Genomic DNA, 19,551 nt, shown 5'->3' with positions numbered 1-19,551 from the left:
AAACACCACTAGAAAATACAAGGAATACTGTATTTTTTTTTGGTATATTTATATCTTAAACTCGACTTAAAACTTTTGCTACTTGAAGCATGCTTCCAAAAGAGGCAGTATAGCTCCTGAAATCTCATTAGAAACATGGAATCTCTAATCTCCTCCAGACTGGAACCACAATTTGCAATTTAACAAGACCTCCAGGTGATTATCAGTGCACTGTAGTTTGAACACTGACCTTTTCCTAAGAGTAATTAAGAAAATTTGGGAGTGAAATGATAACCGAAAAAACCACTGTCTACAAAACAAAGCAAGAACAAAGTGTAACGTCAAGATACAGACCTGGCAAAAAATATATATATCTGCTGTATCCAGGGCTGATAAATTACTGACATTCACCTTATACAGAGTTCCTACAAATCGTAAGTAATTGGACCCTAAATGCAACAGAAAAATGCGCAAGAAGGCCACAAATACAGTAATTAAGAATATAAAGACAATTCGTAGAACTATGGAGCCCAGGAAACGCATGCACTCCCAGTGTCTGCAGATACACAAACAGGTTCGCTCTCAGTAAGGCTAGGATATAGGGAAAATCGACAGAAATTTTGCTTTTCCATCTGTGCTTCTGGAAGGGTCACTCCCACAGCGCTTGTGCACTCAGAAATAACTAAAAAAGAGAAAAAGCAAAAACTCGGGCGCCAGGCAGTCCCCATGTCAGGAAGGGTCAGGCCGCCGTCCAGGACCCGTCCGGCAGGCGCGCCTACCTTGCACAAGTCGGCGCCGATGGCCGCCAGGATGTCCTTCTCGTGCTCCTGCACCATCCTCCGCAGGGCCTCGAGCTGCTGTAGCCGGAACTGCAGGGGTCGCGACCGGCCGGACCGGAACGCCTGTCGAAGCCGCTGGACTTCACGCTCCATGGCTAGTTCAGAGGAGAAACGCGAGCACAGTTGCGTAGCAGGCTAGGAGACTGGAGCGCGTCCGCCCGCTCCTCGTCTCGCTCGTCTCTCCTTCAGGCTGGAAGTCACAGCTGACGCCGGCAGCCGACTCTGCCTTCAACCCGCTCAGCTGGGGCCTCACTACAGGCAAATCCCGACGCCCACACAGCCCAGCCGGAGCGCAACGCGAGCCGCGCGCCCATTGGTCCGAACAACCCACGTGACCGAAAGGCCCCGCCCAGTGCCTTTAGTCCAGCCTGCGAACCCAGCTGGGAAAGTCAGTGTGGCTTACTCGGCGCGGTCCTGGCGGGGCCATGTATGTTAGTGTGCAGGGGTGGAAGGAAGAGGATCGTGGTGCTGGGGAGAGGAATCTCAGGGTGGATTCAGATCATGGTGGCTCCGGTTGAAAAGTAGTCACAAGATGCAAGGGGAGGGGAGCAGAGGACGAGCCGCTAGGGGGCAACCAGACGCCAGACAGGAAGCCCCGGGCTCAGACTGAACGCCACACGCGCGGAGACGCCCTAAAGGGCTTGTGGCAGCTTCCTTCCTGCTCCGCTCTGCGGCTGTTCAGATGTGGCGGAGTAGGCAGAGCTTGGAGGCTGGGCGGTGCCCAACGTGAGAGGCATGCTTGGGCCAGGCCTTTCCGAGAGCATGGGGAGGAGCGCTTAAAAGGCACAGGGCCCACCTTCACCCCCTCCCAGTCTTCAGCTCCCCTCAGTTCTGGCTCCTTCCTTTAGGAATTTAGCTTTGTTTAGTGAATGCAGCACGAAGGTATCCTAACAATTCGCTCCGCAGTTAAACCTCTGAGGACAGAAAACCAGACCTTTCTCTCCTGTAATCCCAGCGGCTTGCACGCAAGCATTATCGTCGCCCACGCTTGTTTTTCCCCCCAAATTCTCCCTTCTGTGCAGATCATCCTGCTTTTCTGCTCCTCTTTGTAAACTCCAAAGATGGAACTTGGTCCACTCAGGTGTTCCTATATCTCGTTGCCATTCCAGTGCCTGGTCTCAGGTCTCAAATTTTTGTTTTCCATTTCCCTGCACTCTTCAGGTTTTCCCTTTAGCCCATTTGAGTCCTCTGAACTTTGCTAGATCTTGCTTCTGTATCCTGTTTTCTATCTACAATCTATCTTATGTAATGCTAGCTTCCAAGAATCAGTTTAGCCGTACTCCTCCCCTTTCATTTTCATTAAAGAGTTTGAAGAGAATTTGCATTAGATTCTCTTTGAAGTTCTAACAGAACTCAGTGTGAATTCATGGAGTCCTGGGCTTTTCTTCATTGGTAGGTTTTTACTATTAATGCCGTGTTATGGTTGACACATTGAGTCAACTTGAAGAATCTAGCTGCTCTATATCCTGGGGTGTACAGGACAAGCTGTTACTGTTCTAGGATATTGTTCATTGCGTCAGTTTGAGGTTAGAAATTTAACTAAGTGATTCAGCAGGGGTCCAGGGCCCTTAGTTTGTAAATATCATCTGTGCAAGAGGTGGCCACAGAAATTTTGTGAGTGCTACATCTGCTGGGGGTCTTTGCTGTCTGGAAGTGTTGCCTCTGTGCCATGCTACCCCTTCTTGGAGCCTGCTGATTATGGACTGAAACCACCACAACTGAGCTAAATAAATCTTTCTTTTATTTTGGGTGTTGGGTCATTTTGTTCCAGTAAAAGAGAAAAATAACTAAGACATACCGCAATTTTCACAGCCTGTTATTTGGCTCTTCAGGGTTTCTATATCTGCCCTATTCAGTTTTGGTAATTCATATATGTCTAGACAGTTATCCATTCCAGCATCTCCAATTTATTGAGAGCATGTTTACTGGAGTACATGTGTTTGAGCAGTTACTAATGATCTAGATTTTGGTACAGTCCTTTTAAATTTCTAATTGCAATGATATGGATCGTATCTTTCCTCTTTTGGGTAAGTTTGAATAAAAATTTGTCAACTTTATTCTTTCAGAGAACCATCTCTGAGTCAATGATTCTTTGTGCTGTTTTTTAAAATCTCAATTTCACTAATTTCTGCTCTGATTTTTATAATTTCTTTTCTTGTACTAGTTTTGGATTTGAATTGTTTCCTTGAGGTACATTCTTAGGTTATTTATTTGGGTTAACTTTGTTTTTCTGATGTAAGCATTCACAGCTATAAACTTCCCTCTTAGGACTGCTTTCATTGTGTCCAATAAGTTCTGGTATGGTGTACTGGCATATCATTTAATTCTAGAAACTATCTGATTTCTTCTGTGACCTATTGATAATCAAGAGGGAATTATTTAGGCACAGAGCTCAGTGGCACAGCACCTGCCTGGCAAGAGCAAGATCTGAGTTCCCATATAAGCCTCCAAGCTGGTATTCCTATCCCCATGATCTACTCAACTGCCTGTTTGTGAGCAGAGACTTGGCCCAGCTGGATGGACCTCTGGGCCTGCCATCCAGCTGGAAGTTGCACTCTGGGCATCGATAACTATAGACCCTTTACCTAGTCCCAAGATCTGACCCCTGTAGTTAATTTCAGAAAGGGAGGGTACAGTGTGACCAGCCCAGCACTCAGTTCTCTGCAGTTTGTTAACAAGAGTAATGTTAATGACACACAGACAAGTCAGATATTGGCATGCAGTAAAAATCAGTATCATCAACAGCAATAAACATTGGCAATAACAAAGAAGTCAGCAAAACAAGAGCCAAAGACAAACTAGAGAGTCAAATAAGAAGCTGTAAAAGCTACCAGGGTAACACTCTTAACAATTAAAGAGATCTGTAATAATCATATATCCACAGACAAATCAAATATTGACATACAGTAAATATCCAATAATGTAGCAATGATACCATTAACAACAGTAGCATAAATTATATATCTATACATTAATAAAGCTCATTAGAAATCCTATAAAATGGAGTGGGTAGAGAAGGAAGAATGTAAGAAGGACAATTAGAAAAATAAAAAAAAGAAATGGAAGAGAGAAAAAGGACCTAATTAAAGAGTAAAATTAATGGAATTAGATAAAACTAACAGAAAAGAACAAACAAAAATAAAAACTTCTTTAAAAAAGGGAGTACAACAAAGAACAAAAGAAAGGAAGAAAAAGAAAACCCAACTACAGAAAAAAAGAGAAATGAGTCCAAATCATTCTTCCACGTGTTTCAATGAGTTCCCCACCAAGGACCTCCAGGATTGGAATCCACTGGATATAAGGGATGGATAGAGAGTTGCTATTAATTCCTGTAATAAAATCAACATGGTACTGGAATAAAAATAGATCTGAAGATCAATTGGATAGACTAGAAGATACAACTACAACTATCAACACTCTCAACCACCTTATCTTGGATAAAGGGGCCAAACATGTTCACTGGAAAAATGACAGTCTCTTTAATAAATGGTGCTGGAAAAAGTGGCTCTCCATATGCCGAAAACTAAAACTAGACCAATTCCTATCACCATGTACTAAACTAAAATCTAAATGGATCAAAGATCTGAATATTAAAACAGAAACACTAAATCCGTTGGAAGACAAAAGTAGGTAAACATCTTGAAGACACAGGGGTAGGTAGAGAATTCATGAATAGGAATCAAACCACATAGGAACTACTTCCCAGAATCAATAACTGGGATCACATTTTATTAAAAAGTTTCTGCATGTCAAAAGAAATTACCAGCATAGTAAAAAGAAAACCCACAAACTGGGAAAAAAGTCTTAGTGAACTGTCCTTCAGACAAAGGTCTTCTGTCTAAAACATATAAAGAATTTTTAAAAATCAGATCCCCAAAACTCAAGGACCCAACCCAAAAACTGTGAATACATAGTTCTCAGATGAAGAAATACAAATGGCAAATAAATACATGAAAAAAATGTTCATTATCATTAGTCATTAGAGAAATGCAAATTAAAACAACACTGAGATTCCATCTCACTCCAGAAAGAATGGCCAGGATCAAGAAAACTACCAACAACAAATGCTGGAGAGGCTGTGGGGAAAAGGAATTCTCCTGCATTGTTGGTGGGAGTGTAGACTGGTGCAACCACTGTGGAGATTCCTCAAAAAGCTGGGATTGGAGGTTCCATTTGACCCAGCTATTCCACTTCTGGGCATATGCCCAGAAGAACTGAAAACATCATACCACAGTGATAAATGTGCACCCATGTTTATAGCAGCACAATTTGTAATAGCCAGATCTTGGAAACAACCTAAGTGTCCATCAACTGAGGAATGGATAAAAAAAGTTGTGGTATTTTTACACAATGGAGTATTACTCAGCTATAAATAATGATCACATTGAGATATTTACTAATCAATGGGCATAACTTGAGACCATACTCATCAGCAAAATAAATCAAACATACATGTATAAATACCGTATAGTCTCATTACATTGTTTTGAAGGCTTATAATGATCGCAGTTGTAATGGGTTTGTCCTGGGTTTTTTTATTTATTATCTGTGATGATATGAACAGCTAATTTGAGGGAAACAAGTCATTATAATATCCAGTACTGAATATAATATCACCTTACTCTGAAGTCCTACCATGCTCTTGCTCTTCTGTTTCCATTGGCTCTATCATGTTGTACCTTATTGGATTGTATTACATGTGAAAGTATAAACAAATTTTCTATGGAAAATGAGATAATATAGTAGCCATTGTTTGTTTTCTGTTATTTGGTTCTGTATGCCCTGTAATACTCTCATTCTCCTGAACGTTTTTATACTATTTTGTTACATTTGATACTATTGTATATGAAGTTATACTCAACTATTTCAAAGAAAGAGACATCATAGTAGTTACTATTATGGGTTGTCTTCTGGTGAAATACTGTGTTGATTACATTGTTCTCTTCTGCTTTGTTATGTCCTGTTTTGTCTTAATCTTTTTAAAATAAAAAGATTTACAACACCTGATCAAAAAATAAGGTGAATGTTGACTTTTTTTTTAAAAAAAAACTTAGTAAATGACACATTGTTGCTAATTCTTCTGGAATACTCTTTTCTCACTTTGAACAAAGCATCTCATCATTCTTTCTATTTTCTGAACCAGTTTTGGAAATCCTTCAGGTTTTTATTTACATTTTCATGACTGCCACAGTGTCCTAAATTGATTTAAACCATTTTGCCTTTCCTGGTCATTTTGGCCTTAGGAAAGAATCAGAAGTAGCATGGTGTGGCATCCAGTGACTGAGGGGGATGCGGACTCACTATAATCATGTTACAAACCTGCTTCCTGTTAGATGGCAGGCAGCAGTGACATTCACCATATTTTGGATCACACCTCATGAAGGAGGACATGCAGAACTACTGCACAAATTCACAAATATGATGGGATGAATGTGCTTCAACTAAGAGGGAGTATTTTGAGAGGGATTCAAGTGTGTCTTTTACTGTAATAAATTTTTAAAATGTTAAACATTCAGCATATATTATATTTAAGAAAATTCTTGGTGAAGCAAGAAAATTGGCAAGAGCATAAAATCCTTTTTATTTCTGTTTGTCCCTTTCCTGCTAAAACAGAACAAGAAAATCAGTCCATGTGGAGATACCGTGGATACATTTTGGAAACTGAGTTGAGAGGATGGGAGGACAGAAAGGAAGCAGGCTTGTCACACTACAGGGAGAAGCAGCAACCTTCAGCACATAGCATATATTTACATCAGTCCTGTAAGTAACAGGATTTACCACTAAATAATAGTGACACTACAGGAAAGAAAAGGAATGCAATTAAGGTCAGTATCTTGGACTATCTACCAATGTTTAAATTAGCTCAAAGGTCACTAGAGTATACTTAGTTATCTTTTTTTATCTCTAAAAAAGTGACCAAATATAAACTAAGCTAAATAAACATTGTATAAGTAGAAATTATGTAAGGTAATTGAAATATGAATCATGCTGTGGATGTTTTAAAAATATAAACAACAGAATTCCAGTGTGAATTTACCACAGGAATCAATATCATCTATAGTAAATTAGTCTCTGAGTAGCAAAGAGCCAGTTCTCCCACTGAAGATAAGGTACAAAGTTCTATTTTTTGTGTGTGAAGACTTCTTAAAGAGACTATTTTAACTCTGATGGCACAATCATCAAGAATTTGACTGACCCTTCGCCAGCTCTTGGACATTTCTTTATTAGTTGAAGGTATTTTATAAGATCTAAGGAACACATTCAAATGCTTTAACAGAACAAACAGATATACTTAAGGAGCCAAAGATAGGACTGAGAATTCTTTTACTATAATCCCAGATTGAAACATTCTTCCTTCTAACTTTTAAATACTATATATTAATTGATTTAAGTAGATAGGCAGTGAAGTCACTACACAATATCAACAGTGAGTTCTCGCAAGCTGTCAGGAAATGTACTAAGCTAGTAATTTTATACACTTATCCAGCATACTTTTCCAACCCTATTTTTCAGTAAAAACAAGTGTTTCTTTTTTATGGGTGATCACTGTATGAACCCTTCCGCCACAACCTCAGTGTTTCCGTAAAACCAGGCTGTCCAGACAGAGAATCAGATCTTCCAAGGTGCTCAGTGACTGAATCAAAAATGTGTTTTCTTCTCCGTCTGTCCCAGAAAGAGAGAGGGGAGAAGAAAACTGGGTGGAAGGGAGGAAGGAGACGCAAGGAAGGAAGAAAAGAGGAAGAGAGGGAAACAGGCTCACAGCATCAAAAAGAATGAAATGCTTAGCAATCATCGATTTAATGAGGACATTAAAAGCTTGCACTCTGAAAATTTTAAGACATCATTGAAGGAGACTTAAGAACACAGAAGTTAGAAAAGTATCAAATATTCATAGAAGACTTAATAGTGTTAGCATGACAATCTGTGGGTTCAGTGCAATCTCTATTAATACTCCAGTGATGATGTTTTCAGACAGAAAAATCCATCCCACGGATCACAGGGAAAAGCTGTGGATCCTGAACAGCTGGAGCCATCTTGAAAAATTTGGAGGACTCACTCTTTCTAATTTCAAAATGCACTACAAAGTTGCAGTAACCAAAACAGCGTAATGCTGAGCTGGGCATGGTGGCACACTCCTGTAATCCCACAACTCAGGAGGCTGAGGCAGGAGAATAACCACAAGTTCAAGGCTAGCCTGGGCTACATAGCAAGACCCTGTTTAAAAACAAAATAACCAGCGTAGTGCTATAATGAGGACATGCTACAAACCAACAAAACAGACGGGAGCCCCTAATAATCATTACGAGCCTCATTTATATGGTTAAATGATTTCAACAAGGGCACCAGTACTATTCAACACAGAAAGATGGTTTTTTCAATAAATTTTGCCAAGAAAACTGGATATTCACATGCATTATATAATATACAAAATCATCTAAAATGGATGAAAGACCTTTTGTTGTGGAAAAAACCAGGACCAAAGCAAATGGAAGACATGCAGGTATTGGGGAGATGAAAGGCAACTCTTCAGTATGCCAGTGGGCTGGGGAAACTGAGTTCCAAATCACCAGCCCCGTCTTGAGGTTAAACAGGGTCTATGTTTTAGATAGAAGGTACAAAGGCTGACAGCAGGTTATTTTATAACTGGCTGGGTCATATGTTGTCGGGCAGACTTGTTCTGGATGGGAGGGAGTTTCTTACCATACCGCAGCAAGCTTAGGGGGTTGGGTGAGCAAGTAGAATCAATCATTGTCTTTAACTGAGCCAGTCTGTCCTTGAAGCAAGCCAGCACAGCAAGAGGTACTTCCAGCTGAGTTAGGTCTGCCTGCCTTACAAGTTGCAGCTGCTGTGGGGGATCTCAAGGCTCACGGAGTCTAAACAGGCTATGTCTGCCTTTTCTGCTCTTAAGGCACTGTTAGGTTATAAGTTTAAAATTCCTTTATGTTTGCAGTAAAAGCTAAAACTTAAAAACTTTTAATAGACAACTGTGGAGCAGGCTCATTAAGCACTGGTCATTTCAGTGGGTCTGGGGAGACAGGACAACATTCACATAAAAAGCTGACCTTATTACCCACAGGCAGCAAGGGAAAGCAGAAGCCAGGGACGGATGGTGTGCACATCCAGCGCTCAGGAGAACTTCCCAGGGTGGATGGACGCTTGTCTCCACGTGTCCAGGAGGAGGAGTGACTCCACCAACAATATTTAACATTTAAAAGGTTAAGCTAAGTGATTGGGGTGCTACTAAAGCACATTTGTGTGTGTGCCAAGTGGGTCATGGAGGCGTGAGCTTTGTACTGCATCTGGTCCCTGACCCCTTTCTCCACGCTCTGCTTCCCAGCTGTCAGGAGCTCAGCAGCCTTGCTGTGCCATGTCCTTCTGCCATGATGTTCCTGCCTTGGAGCCAGGATACCACGAACTGAATCCTCTGAAAAACAAAGCCCTTTCCTCCTTTAAATTTTTGGTACTGGTTACTTTGTAACAACAATGGAAAAACTCTAATATATAATTTATATAACAGAATATACCAAAATATTAATGAAACAATATAATATCCCTAAATAAACCATCAACTATCTTTGACAAAGGGGCAAAACCAATTTAGTGGAGAAAAGGTCGCCTTTGAACTTGTGAGGAAGCAGAAAGGTATCTACAGAAAAATCTTACACCGGTAACAAAAACTAAGTCAAAGTGGGCCATAGACCTAAATGTGAAATGTAACACCATAAACCTCCTAGAAGACAGCACGAGAGAAAATTTAGGTGACCCTGGGTATGGTGATGACTTTTTAGAGAAAAAACTAAAAGCACAATTCATGGAAGAAAAAAATGTGTAAGTAGGACTTCACTAAAACTAGAAACATTTATTCTGTGGGTAACACTTTAATAGAATGAAAAGACAAGTCAAAGAGTTTAAATTTTTATAAAAATATGATAAAGTACTATTCATCCAAAATATATTAAAAAACTATTAAAACTGAAAAAGATGAAAACAGTCCCATTTGTAAAAGGGCAAACCTGCTAAGAGCATTAAAGTGTGGGCAATATGGAAACACTGTGTCTTAAAGTGGGGCAAACCGAGCAAAGTAAGTAAACTGTTTAAATACTCAGAGTTAATAGCTGGCAGTCAGTATGTGGAATCAAGTGCCTAACGGTGGTGCTGTGGTAACCCTGACCCGCTGTTCACGTAATGAGCGTACTGCCTGAGATAAAGCCAGAAAGTGGGCGAGGGGGTTGAATTAGCACTTGGTAATTCTCAATGATGGCAACCCTTTTAGAACTTTCAAGAATAACAAACAGTTGGCTGCAACATGTAAGTCATAGGTTCCCTAGACTATGAAACCTGGATTATTGACATTTATAATTCTGAAACATCAAAGACTGAGACATGGAAACTTTCCGTAATTTTTCAGAAATATTCTCTTTTCTGGTTCAACTGATCGACAATGACCTATTTGCTAAGAGCACACACTGGCCCATATAGTATAACTCATAGTGTTATGCTTGACCTTTGAAGTGTACTGTATGCATCAGGTGTCACACAGAAAAACAGATCCACCGGGAAAGAGACACATACATATTCATATATAGTGTTACAGGTTTACATAATTGTGAAAGCGGGATCACAATCCGTGAACAGCTGTTGTTGTTGCATACTGTGCTTTGAGTTTGTGGCCCAGCAAGGATGCCAACAGGAAGGGAAGATAATAACAAGGCAGAGGAGCCCCAAAACAGGGTGTGCGCCCCAAGCAGACACTGGGACTCCATAAACGTAGAATTGATCTCAGTTCTATTTTCTTGGATCTTGGGAACAGAAATATCCTGCAGAGGCCAAGGCCTCTGTCAGCGAGGACCGCACACAAATCTGGCCAGAGAGACAGAGGAACTGGACAGGGGCAGAGGGTAGGGAGGGCGGGGAGTGCCTCATGCCCACGAGAGAATCGGCAGGCTAGCAGCTTGTACAGATTCCCGTGGATTCAGCCTACTTCTTTCTAGATCTATTTCTTAAGTGATTAGATTTTTCTATTGGTTTTTTTACTATTGTTAGTTTATTTTTAATTAAAATTCCTAATTAAAATTGAAATACAGGAAAGCTATTGATTAATGGGAAGTGAACTTCCTAATGAGCTTTCTGAAACCCTTATTTCTAATAACTTTTAGCTTTTCTGCATTTTCTAGGTAGGTGGTCTTACTGTATTCAGTGATACTGTCGTCTGTTTTCCCATATTTGCATCTTATCCTTGTCTTATTGCACTGGTTAGGCTGAAGTTAGTACTAGCTGGTTCCTCGTGTTTCCACACTCACCATGAACTCGGCTCTTCCTGCCCTGACACTTAAGGCATGAGCGGTCCTCTGGTTGAGAGCTTATTTTATTGAAAAAATAGTTTCCAGGGATTCATCACAGTGAAAGTGGCTGCTACTATCAGCTCAAAACACTGAGGAGGCAGAAAAGCCTGATTGTCTCAATTCCTTCAAATAGAATTTTAAAATTATTCACCTGATGTTTTCTCCAAGAATCCTTTATTGGCATTTAATTCTGGGATTTTGTTGCAAGTTTCTTCGGGCACTTGTGGCAGGGACTATGGTTTGTCCTTCTCTACTTTTCTGTTTCAGTTTTTTTGTCAGATAGGAATGCTGGCATGCTAAAGGTAGTTTCTATCATTTCAGTAGGAATCAGAGCAGAGAGAAAATTTATACAGTACAGTCTCTTTTTCTGTCTGTCTGGCCTTTCCTTCCTTCCTTCCTTCCTTTTTCTTTCTTTTCTTTCTCTCTTTCTTTCTTTCTTTCTTTCTTTTTCTTTCTTTTTTTGTGGTACTGGGGATGGAATACAAGGTCTTCATATTGAACTATCTTCCTATCTCTTCTTGTTTTTCACCTTGAGGCAGGGTTTGATCAGTTTCCCAAGCTGGGCTCCAACTTGCCATCTTCTTGCCTCAGCCCCCCAGAGAATTGAGATTACAGGTGTGTATCATCATCTCACTATCCATTTTTATCTAATCTCTCTCACCTCTGAAATTTTCATTTCTCTCTTCTTCTTCATTCTGCTTTTTGAATACAACACATATTTATTGGGGTTTTTTTTACTTATATTAGGTTATAAAATGAAGGAAAAGCTTCTACTCCTCTTTTACCTCTCTTCTACTTACCAAAAGGAATAGATTTTCCTGTAAAATAGTTTGGATTCCAGGATACAGATAAAGCCATATTTATTAGCTGGCACCTTAGTCACTTTCCTTTCACTGGAATAAAATATCTGACACAAGTTAAAGACGAAGAGAAGTTTATTTTGGTTCATGATTTTAATCCATGGTTGGCACTAAGGCAGGAAAAGGATGGCAGAGGGGCGTAGCCAAGGAAGCATTCAACTGATGACAGAGAGAGAAGAGAGCTGTTATGGTTTATGTTCAGATGGCCCCCAAGCCTCATGCAATCATGGATGCAGCTGAGTCCAGTGTTTGTGATTGGTTCACTGTCTAGCACTGGGATTGGTGGTGTGAGTGCTACATCTGCCCAGGGTGGAGCCAGCATACAGTGTAAGGGTGGGAAGAAGGTGTGTCTTTCCTCTTTTGCTCCATTCACACTTGCTGTTTGTAGGGGCCACGAATAGCTGTCCCACCATGCCATCCTGCCTTGGAGCCAGCTGGGTGTGGACTGAAACCCCCAAAACTGTAAGAAATAAACCTTCCCGTGCTTCACTTTGGGAATCAGGTATTTTTTTTTCAACAAGAGAAAAGTAATCAAGACAGAAGAAGTCAGGGACAAGAATATAACCTTCCAGGTCATACACTCACTGATCTACCTCCAAGCAGACTCTGTCTCCTAACAGCAAGCCAGCTACGTGACCTCATGATCCAGTCACCTTCCAAGCACGTGAGACAATTGGAGGACAGTTTAGACTTAAACCAGAATAGTGGATAAAGTTACTATACATTCAAGTTTTCCTTCCATAGCACTTCTAAATATCAAGAAGAAAAGATCAACAAACTAATAGGGAAATGGGCAAAGGACACGATCAGGTTACAGAAAAAAGAATTCACATACAAAAATGGTGCTCAACTTTACTCTTAATAAGAGACATGCAAGTTAAAAGCACCCTGAATTGGCACTTCTTACCTATTAGCTCAGCAAAATCCAAAAGTTTCCCAACATCATCTGTTGGCAAAGTTGTGATGATAACAGTGATCTTTATACACTGTCACTGGACGTACTCTTAGAAGGTAACTTGGCAATAATCTATCAAAATTACACATTTAGTTTGACACAGAAAGTCCTCTTACGAAAATTATATCCCTGCAAAATATATGCATCTGCCCATAGGAGCACTACCTGTGAAACTAGGCAGGTCATTCACTGTAGCACTATCTATAAAGAAGTGGATGAGTTGCTTAGATTTGCCTAGTTCTTGCTTCATCAAAGAGATCCTTTTAAATCCTTCCAATATGATACAAACTGTGAGCAGTGGAAAAAACTGAAAAGGTGGGTGGTGTAACAGCACTGAGAATATAGTGTTTGAGGGTGTGTTATTCACTCATTTATGCAACAAATATTCATTAGCATGTGCTGTATGGCAGGCTGTTACAGGGTCTGTGGTGCATACCAGCAGCTAGGGACAAACTTCTTGTCATCATGAGTCATTATGACTCAGAAAAATCAATGAACAAATAGATATACAATATCAGCATTGTTTATGATAGCAAAAACTTGGATCTAGTCCATGTGTGTCAAGGTCTGGTTACAAAAACCATAGTGGAATATCATGTGGCAATGAAATAAAATAGAAAAGCTTTCAGTAGACAGAGAGGTAAGCATATCTAGGGTGCATTGTTAAATGAAAAAAGCAAGGTAATGTACTATGCTGTTGCTTTAGAAATACAGGAAATAAAAATATATTCATATTCCTTTGCTTAGGAAGCTACACAAAAAAATATGTTGATATACATTACCTTTGCAATTAAGAAAATGAATACTAAGGCAGCCATCAACCTGCCAAAAATTAGAAAGTCTAGCAATAGCAAGATTACTCACAGATGTAGAATAACATGGCTTGCTGGAATGAATACTAATTTATATAAACATTTTGGAAAACACACATAAATGCCAGATACATATCCAAGAATATCCATTGCAGGTGGAAGTGCCCCCAAAAGGCTGTCTATGGAACAAGAATAGTTTAGACTTTCCTTTTTCCCACTGAACGGTCTTGCCATTTGTGTGTGAAGTCATTTGACCCCAAAAGCTGTGGTTCTTTTATGGGCTCCCAATTTTGCCCTTTGTCTGTATGTCTGTCTTTATGCCATTGAAATAAGATTCTGTCATCTGTGAACATTACAATTTGGAGGCCTTTTATTCTTTTTCTTGCCCAATTGCCAAAATAGTATTGGAAATTTGAAACAGGCAATTACATTTGTAGAAAACTCTCCTGAGTCTACAAACTGTCAGACATAATAAACAAATCTACAAATTCACATACAAAATCAGTAGCATCTCTATGCTTTAGCAATGAATGATCCATAAAGGAAAGAAAACTTCAAGACTTAGCTGAAAACTAGAGCAGAAAGATGGAAACGATGTATATTTCTATCAACGGATAAATACATGAACAAAAAGAAGTTTATCATACAACAAAATATCATTTAGCTGTAAGTAAGGAAACAAGTTCCCATATATGCTACTACATGGATGACTCTCAAAAAATTTTCCAACAGGAAAATACACAGAATAAGTCCACAGACATAGACATAGTGCTTTCTAGGAGTTGAGGGGAAAGGGGTTTGAGGAATGCCATGTCTGGGACTTGTTTGGGGATGATGAAAATGTTTTGTAACCACACGGGTGGTTGTGCAATTATATAAAATGATGCTGAACTGCATAGTTGAAAAATAGTTTTAAGTCATAGAAATTTTACCTTAATTTTTCTCTCAATGTGTTATTCTGTAGTCTCCTATGCTACATGATGGTTGTAATATTTTATCTTACCTCTTTGAGGATATATAATTTGCTCTTGTAAATAAGCTGTTTTTTCTCACTGCTTTTTCATATAATTAGCTTTTTAGAGATCGCTGATAATCTTAAATTGCTTGTTCATCTTCAGGAGAGGGAAACAAAGGACGTGCCGGCCACCTGGGCATGACAGTTTAGACCTACAGTGCTGCCTGAAGCCCGATGTGTTAAAGGTTTAGTCTCCAGCTGGTAGCTCTATTAGGAAACTGTGGAACTTTCACGAGGTAGGGCCTCGTGGGAAGTTTTCAGTCTTTCAGGGTGTGCCTTTGAAGGAGATAGTGAGACCCTAGTCCTTCCTCAGTCTTCTCTTTGTTCCCAAATTACAAGATGAACAGCTTTGCTCCACGACATACTCTACCATGATGCACTGCCTCGCCACAGGCCCAAAAGCAATGGGGCCAAGAAACCATGGATTGAAACCATGGAAACTGTGAGCCATGATAAACCTTTCTCTGTATATGTAAATTATCTCAGATATTTGTTCCAGCAATAGCTGACTCACACAGTGGACTTTGATATGCAAACTCCACTCTAGATGCCTGCTGGGCTTTGTGTGGTTACTCAATTTCAGAATATGCTTAGGATTTCCCTTTTGATTTTGTCAGCTTCTATAGAAAAGGCTCTAAAAATCTATTCCCTAGAGGAAAACCCACAGCTGTCAGTATTGTGGGAGATGAGTGGCCAGGAAACACTGATTTATTTTCCAATTAAGGCAAAAGTTGACACAAAAGTTTGTTACAAGACAAAAAAAAAAGTAAGTGATCTTTTAAAATTGACATTATAGTCTCAAATACTGTCAGAATGCTGTTTAAATTTTGTTTGTTTGTTTGTTTGTTTGTTTGTTGATTAGTACCAGGAATTGAGCTCATGACCTTGCACTTGCCAGGAAGGCACATATGCAGCTGAGCTGTATCCCCAGCCCAGCATTTTAAATTTTAAAGTGTTTATTTTAAAGAAATTTTATATGACATAAGACTTAATAGGCACTTCATGTATACTCCTTGCCAAGACAAAGAATAGTAACAGAGAAACACAAACAAGTAATAATGTTTTATGTGGCAAGAAATTAATAAGCCTGAAGAAGGAAAACTATTCAATAAAAGAAAGAGTAAAGAACACTTACAGTAGTGAATATCAAATGCATATGTTTAGAAAGCATGATAAAGGTAACAAAAAAGTATGCTTAAAATTATAGCCCCCTGGGGCATGAGGGCAGCTCTGTGCCTTGGAAAGCACGTGCTTGGCATCTACGAGGCCCGGGTGTGACGCTCTCCTGTCTCTGCCACAGCTCTTTCTCAGCTATAGCTCCTTTCTTTATCTCTAGTACAGTGGATAATTTCTCAGAATAACTAAGGAAGCATCACTGATATCCTTTCCTCCCACAGTTGACAATAAAATCGCCGTTTAAGTATCAAGATCACATTTCCTGCCCAATATATACCATAAAATTATCATCTCTAATTTGTAGACTGGTGATGTTTTTTCTAGTTTACTTATGGCTGCTGAAAACTCTCACTAAAATTCCTACAACAAGGCTAGCAAGAGCAAGAGCTACTGCTGTTCCGCGATACAAAATCAACTGTCTCATTGTCAGGATCTCCCCGATGGTAGGAACCACATACTGGTTTTCTTCCAGGGCCACCAGCTGGGCCGTCTGACTCTGCGGTCTGATAATGTCAGGTAAAACCACGCCATCAGGTCCTTCTCTCTCCAGGTTCGGTAAATCTGTTTGGAGAAAACAGTGAGGCACTTACCAGGGCTGAGTCAAATAAAAAGGTACTACTGAAATTTACTACAGAATATATTATTCGGTCCCATTATGCTAAAGAATATGAAAGAGTGGCCACCAGTACCTGCTGGGGTCGGGATGGGGTCTTTATTTCCTTTTATCCCAGCTCGCACCTGTGCCTAAAAACAAGGTCACATGAAGAAATGAAGCGTAAATCAAGCCAAAATAATACTTTTTCTCTAAATTTCAACTTATAGCTACTGCTAAAACTACTCTTGGAGGGTTAGAACATTCAGCGCCACCTTTCACATTTCTAAAAATGCCACACCACAAGAACAAGGCAGAAAAACCCATTGGTCATCCCTCTGTGATGCACAGCTCACAAAAACAATACAAAAACTCCCTGTGGCTACAGTAGCAGATTTACCACATTATTTGTACCTGTGCCCTTTGGTGTTCCTAAACAGATAAGTGGGATAAAATCTAAAGATAAATGGTATTCCATCTACAGTCACTTTATGATCAAACTTAACGTCCTGTCCACTCTATTCCCTCAATAAAGCAAGACGAACTTAAGAAAGATATAATACATTACTACTAGACAAATCCAAATGGATTTGAAACCTGAAGGGTGGCTAAGCTTGCGTGAAAAGAGCTGATAGCCCTAAACTCATCTGTGTGTCCCCTTGTTAAGAGTCCCTCACCTAAGGCAAACATCCATCCCGCTCACCTCGCCTCACCATAAATTGAGGTCACAGTTCAATCTCAGGATGCTTGTGATGGTCAGGATCCTGGCTCTACCATATTCCCGCCCCCCACAAAGTACTTCTTTCAGACCACAGACACCTAACATATTGCATTTTAGTAAAGAATGGACAAATATGTTTTAAAAAATAAACCTAGGGCTGGGGATTTAGCTCAGCAGCACAGCACCTGCCTGGCAAGCACAAGGTACTGAGTTCAATTCCCCAGTACCAAAAAAATAAAGTAAAATAAAAAATAAAGCTAAAAAAAGGTATTCACTATAATTAAGAAATGATTTTTCTAAAATTACTGTATCAAACAGGAAAATATGTTTGTGAACTTTTTTTTAAAAAAAGATTGGCTCTCTGGTTAATAGATATTAATCATCTCTAAGTAACAGGAAAATGTGCTGAGATGAGACTGGTACATCTCCATCCCATTGCCTGGTACGTCAGATGCACTGCATAGTAACTGTGAATCTTGGTGCCAGGGGCTTGTACCATTTTGACCTTAAAAGGTTCTTCACGGTGGCATGAGATCAAACAGAGCCACATTTTAAACTCAGCACATGCACTGTTACCTGCTCTGCAGCTCTACTCCAGTTTGTTCTCAGGATGCACACCAAATAGAAAAGGGCTTGGAAGAAGACACAAACAGTCAGTCCAGACCAGAGACCTGCGGGTATAACAAGAGTATCAGAGCTGAGATTCTCTTCAGCTTTGTCCCTCTGTGTCACGAAAATTCTTCCCTAATAATCCATAACTTGTGGAACAAATTTTAGTTAAACTAATTACCCTTCCTAAACTTTTAGATCAGCATGGATCAAGGATTAGACACAAATCCATCACTGAGCACCTCATATATACAAGCAACTCATTACTGGATAAAGAAGTCAGTCCAAAACATGAGCAGGTCTTTGCTTTAAAAAAAAAAAAAAAGTAAAGATGAAATGTAAAACCCAGAAATTCATTAAGAGCAGGGATTTGCTTTGGCTAAACGATGTTTCACCAGTGTCTAGCAGAGCGCCTCGGAGAGAGGCAGTGCAATGATTCAGCAGCTCTGACCCTAGACAGAAAATGCTGGATTCCAGCTTGAGATGCGTCAAGCATTCCATGGTCCCAGCCTGGACCCATCACTAAAAAGAGAGAGGAGACTGGAGATAATTACTCAGTAAGCCACCAAATCACAGCATTTCCAAGAAGACAAGAAATTGATCCTCTGCTTTTGTTTGGATACAGTAAAGCTCATCTATCAGCTGAAATTTGAATTTCATGAAGGAATGAGGAAACAATGAAAATTTTTAAGTGGTAAAAATGTACTAGTTAGACACAGAACAAAAAGAATTTTCTTTTCATTCAGTTCTCCAGTTAAATTTTTTTTTTCAATGCTGGGTATTGAACCGTGTGCCTCATACAGGGTAGACAAGTACTCTACCAATGAGCTTCAGAATACCAGGTCATGAGTGTTTCATGGGAGAATTTCACCATAAGAACATGCTTACACTGTTTAAGTTGTCCTGAGGCATACAAGAAAGAAAGATTGCAAATTGACTTTGTGAAGTGAGTTGTTATGTTTTATGTCTAGGTGCTCAGGATAAAAGCCATGCTACGTAGAGGGGTGTCCTAGGAGAGGCGGGTCACTGGTGCATGGCATGACAGGGCACCTCTCTCTCCCACAAATCCTCCTTTTGCTGTCTGCTTCCTGACTGCCATGAACAGCCTTCCTCCATGGCAGGCCTTTTGCCTGTGCCACTTTGGCCCTGAAGCCAAATGACTGTGGACTGAAACCTCTTTTAAAAACATGGGCCAAAATATACCTCTCTTCTTTTAAGTTGTGAGTGTTGAGAATTTTGTCCAAGGACAAGGAAAAGTAACTAACACATGAATACAACGTTAATAACAAAACTTAACAAAAATATACAAAAAATAAAACTGTGGGTTAAACTGAGCCCATGTCTGTAATTCCAGTGCTCTGGGAGGTGGAGGCAGGAGGATCACATGTTCAAACCCAGTGGGGCAACGTAGCGAGACCCTCTCTCAAAATGAAAATCAGGCTGAAGGCGTAGCTCAGTGTGAAGGCCCTGGATTCAGTCCCCAGGACCACAAAAACACACAAGTACAAAGCCCTGCACATCTCTCTACTTAAAAATTGTTAAATAATAAAGTACTAACAAAAGGAATCCAGCTGAAGGAACAACATAGTTGAGTACAAGGAAACCAATTAATGTCATTTATCTTTGTGTTAGATCTAAGGGCAAAGGTCA

At 39.9% G+C, this 19,551-nt stretch overlaps 2 protein-coding genes across 4 annotated transcripts in view; both read right to left on the bottom strand.

Annotated features, from left to right (window-relative positions):
• Positions 1 to 1,107, bottom strand: part of Aldh3a2 (aldehyde dehydrogenase 3 family member A2) — a 28,518-nt gene extending 27,411 nt beyond the window's left edge. The window contains exon 1 of one of the 2 annotated variants that reach the window (XM_003465231.5): positions 759 to 1,107. In XM_003465231.5, coding sequence (XP_003465279.1) covers positions 759 to 911 — 153 coding nt within the window. In that variant the 5' untranslated portion in view covers positions 912 to 1,107. The remainder of the gene's footprint in view (positions 1 to 758) is intronic. The other variant, XM_005001649.4, reaches the window with a different exon arrangement.
• A 13,054-nt stretch (positions 1,108 to 14,161) lies between these two features.
• The window catches only part of LOC100715013 (multidrug and toxin extrusion protein 2-like), a 44,519-nt gene continuing 39,129 nt past the window's right edge, over positions 14,162 to 19,551 (bottom strand). For both annotated transcript variants that reach the window (XM_005001667.3, XM_063242195.1), the window contains 3 exons: positions 17,869 to 17,963; positions 16,669 to 16,723; positions 14,162 to 16,540 (listed from right to left, as the gene is read on the bottom strand). In XM_005001667.3, the coding sequence (XP_005001724.2) occupies positions 16,305 to 16,540; positions 16,669 to 16,723; positions 17,869 to 17,963 (386 nt within the window). In that variant the 3' untranslated portion in view covers positions 14,162 to 16,304. The remainder of the gene's footprint in view (positions 16,541 to 16,668; positions 16,724 to 17,868; positions 17,964 to 19,551) is intronic.

The sequence above is a fragment of the Cavia porcellus genome, unplaced genomic scaffold, assembly GCF_034190915.1.
Source record: "Cavia porcellus strain 051 isolate PalLab524CR breed Dunkin Hartley unplaced genomic scaffold, mCavPor4.1 scaffold_32, whole genome shotgun sequence".
In the NCBI taxonomy this organism is placed as follows: Eukaryota; Metazoa; Chordata; class Mammalia; order Rodentia; family Caviidae; genus Cavia; species Cavia porcellus.
The sequence above is the reverse complement of the archived record's forward strand: the minus strand, read 5'-3'. Positions and strand labels throughout refer to the sequence as shown.